The sequence below is a fragment of the Charadrius vociferus genome, unplaced genomic scaffold, assembly GCF_000708025.1.
Source record: "Charadrius vociferus isolate BGI_N301 unplaced genomic scaffold, ASM70802v2 scaffold650, whole genome shotgun sequence".
Lineage (NCBI taxonomy): Eukaryota > Metazoa > Chordata > Aves > Charadriiformes > Charadriidae > Charadrius > Charadrius vociferus.
This window is the reverse complement of record NW_009646736.1, coordinates 5943480-5947123: the sequence shown is the minus strand read 5'-3', so window position 1 is coordinate 5947123 and position 3644 is coordinate 5943480. Positions and strand designations below refer to the sequence as shown.

The 3644-nt window shown below is 49.3% G+C and overlaps 1 protein-coding gene across 1 annotated transcript in view; it reads right to left on the bottom strand.

Moving 5' to 3' along the window:
- The window catches only part of CHST2 (carbohydrate (N-acetylglucosamine-6-O) sulfotransferase 2), a 3960-nt gene extending 3499 nt beyond the window's left edge, over positions 1 to 461 (bottom strand). The window contains exon 1 of the mRNA XM_009890396.1: positions 419 to 461. Within this exon, the coding sequence (XP_009888698.1) occupies positions 419 to 461 (43 nt within the window). The remainder of the gene's footprint in view (positions 1 to 418) is intronic.
- Positions 462 to 3644: the final 3183 nt, after the last annotated feature.

Below are 3644 nucleotides of genomic sequence, written 5' to 3'. Positions count from 1 at the left end.
GGCCGCCGCAGTGCCCCGCCGAGGCGGAGGGACCCAACCGCAGCGCCGCCGCCCGGCGTGGGGCCGCAGCGCTCCCCGCCCCGTGGCGTTCCCTGCCGCCTCTCGGGAGAGCCCGGCCCGCTCGGTACCGGCACCCGGCCCGCGTGTCAAACGGCGGTGTGCGACGGGCGCTGGTAGAAGCTGTTTCCTGATCGTGGGGGGTTCCGCCAGCCCGGCCCCGCGGGGAGCAGGGTCCGTCCCCGGTTACGCCGCGGACAGGGAAGCACAAGCACGATTGTGGGACCACAGACACCCCGGCGACTCGGGCACGTCAAGGCACCTTCTCCGAGGTTGCCCCCTTTCCCCACGGGCGATTAGAGTGGGCAGAGGCGCAGCTATAAGTTACAGCAGCATTCGGTGGTTCTCTTCTTTCACTCACTTGCTTTACTCAGCAGTTCTCGCATCCTCATAGCCCGTCCCATCGCCCATGGGGTGTATACGGCCCACCTCTCTAGAGTAGGGGGAAGATTTGATGTGCCGGGGGGCTGCACCTGGCTCAGACCCATCCCTCCACAACAGATGACGCTGACACAAGTTTTTGCTGGAACGCTTATTTTCTGAATGACATGGATCCAACACTACAGCACACTACAGCTTTTATGCTCACAGAGTGGACAAAACATAGATTGATCTTCTGTGTATCGTGTCTGGTGGCACTCTATTAAAAAAAGGGATCAAAACAGTACAATAGGGTGAAGGAGCTGAACGCGTGCACAATCTTCATATCCCTTATCAAAAGGATTTCCATACTCCTCCCACATTTTCTACGGGGATATTAACAGCCAGGCTGCTTGTACATGCCCCTTCCCACCCCAACGTGAAGGGTAACAACCACAGCAGGAGGGCTCCACTCTTCCCTGCTCCCTCCTCCGGGCCACAAGGCTTCACAGGGCCAGGTGGCAGCACGAGGTCCGGGACACCACTGCCACCCACACCCCATTGTCCCACGTGGGACGCAGCCATCAAACCACATGGGACAAGTCAGGGGAAACACAGAATGGTTTAGGTTGGAAGGGACCTTGAAGATCATCGAGTTCCAACGTCCCTGCCATATGCAGGGACACCTCCAACTAGACCAGGTTGCCCAAGGCCACGTCCAGCCTGGCCTTGAGCACCTCCAGGGATGGGGCAGCCACAACCCCTCTGGGCAATCTTTTCCAGTGCCTCACCACCCTCAAAGTGAAAAACTTCTTCCTAATGTTTAATCTAAACCTGCCCTCTTCCAGTTTAAAGCCATTGCCCCTCGTCCTGTCACTACATGCCCTAGTAAAAAGTCCTTTCCCAGCTCTCGTGTAGGCCCCCTTTAGGGACTGGAAGGCCCCAATAAGATCTCCCCAGAGCCTTCTCTTCTCCAGGCTGAACAGCTCCAACTCTCTCAGCTTCTCCTCATAGGAGAGGTGCTCCAGCCCTCGGATCATCCTTGTGGCTCTCCTCTGGACATGCTCCAGCAGGTCCATGCCCTTCTTATGTTGAGGACTCCAGAGCTGGATGCAGCACTACAGGTGGGGTCTCACAAGAGTGGAGTAGAGGGGCAGAATCACCTCCTTTGACCTGCTGGCCACACTTCTGATGCAGCCCAGAGTAGGGTTGGCCTTCTGGGCTGCGATTGCACATTGCTGGCTCATGCTGAGCTTCTCGTCAATCAGTGCACCCAGGTCCTCCTCCTCCTCAGGGCTGCTCTTCAGCCATTCCCTGCCAAGCCTGTATTTGTGCTTGGGATTGCAGATGTAAGACCCTGCACTTGGCCTTGTTGAACTTCATGAGGTTGGCTTGGGCCCACCTCTCCAGCCTGTCCAGGTCCCTCTTGGATGGCATCCCCCCCCTCCAGCGTGTCTACGTTGCCAAACAGCTTGGTATCATCGGCAAATTTGCTGTGGGTGCACTCGACCCCACTGTTCATGTCGCCGACAAAGATGTTGAACAGTACAGGTCCCAGTACCAACCCCTGAGGAACACCACTCATCACTTCTCTCCACTTGGACATCGAGCCATTGACTGCAACTCTTTGAGTGTGACCGTCCAGCCAGTTCTTTATCCATTTGTTGAATCCATGTCTTTTCAATTTAGAGACCAGGATATCGTGTGGGATGGTGTCGAACACTTTGCACAAGTCCCGGTAGATGACATCGGATGTTCTTCCCTTGTCCACTGCCGCTATAACCCCTTCGTAGAAGGCCAGCAAATTTGTCAGGCATGACTTGCCCTTGGTGAAGCCATGCTGGCTGTCACCAATCACCTCCTTGTTTTCTGTGTGCCTTAGCAGAGTTTCCAGGAGGATCTGCTCCATGATTTTGCCAGGCACAGAGGTGAGACTGACTGGCCTGTAGTTCCCTGGGTGTTCTTTATTTCCCTAGTAATTTCCCAACTGCTAGTGACTCTGGGAGCAGTATTAAAATGTTACTGTGACTTTCCATATGGAAGTAGCTTGTTAATTGCAGAATTAAAACAACCCCTAAATATTTGAGAAAAGTCCGTATTCCATCAAACAGTGAGGAGAAAGGGGAAGGCACTTTTTACTTACAGCACTCCAGAGGTAACATTTAAAGCCACATTCTGCAGAAATAATTTGCATCTAGTTGCCAAAATAAATGCAAATTTTAAAGCCAATGAGCTTAAAACAATTGACTTGTAATTTTTTAAAACATAGTATATAATGAAGAAGGATATACCTGTGAAGCACTTTGCAGCCTAAAACTCTTGCAGTTATTTTAGTCTTTAGTCCTAATCCTTGAGTCCTTCACATACAAAAGGTACCCTTTTATAAAGGTATGGATTAAATATTTATTTGGCTTTCCATGCTCACTAAAGATGAAGTGACCTTCACCCAGCTAAAGCAGAAATGTTTATTTTTAATTTTGGAATGGTGTGTAATAGCATCAATTAGGCTGTATTAAATGATGAATAACAGCAGCACTGAGACACCGTAGTTTATAAAACAGTATTCCCCGTCAATGCTATACCGCAGCACTAATGCAATAAAGGACAGAGACTACAGGGAGCAAAAACAATTCATAGCAGGGAAAAAAATCATTAAAATCCCATGAAGTTCAAATTAATCCCTTCTTTCCATTTCATTTGGTTGTAGACAGGTATGAAATTTTGTTAAAAAAAAAAACCAACCCCACAACCTACAAAGCCATCTCCACTTCTTATACAATTTAAAATTTAGCAAGTAACAACTAAAGATAAGCAAACATGAACTGCATATATAACATTTGAAATGGCAAAACTAATCAGTAAACCCAAACATTAAAAGCTGTAATTGGATTCTGCACCTTCCTGTTACACAGCGGCTATGTCCCTCTGAATCGGTGAGTGTGCGAGTACTGACAGTAACACTGTCTTCGTTATGCTGCTCTACCTCTACCTAGGAAAACATGGGGCCGAGCAGCTCTTTAATCGACCGACATGCTGCAAAATGGAATCTTTTTCGAAATTTATTCTTTATTCTGCGCAGGTGGACTCGAGCACCCATGCAGAACCCAACTGAAATCAATCAGGTTCAGTGCAGCTGCGATATTCGATCCTCCTGGTACAAGTTTCAGACCTGGTAGTCAAGTTATCACTTTAAGAAACTCAATACCAACAAATATTTAATAAGTTTA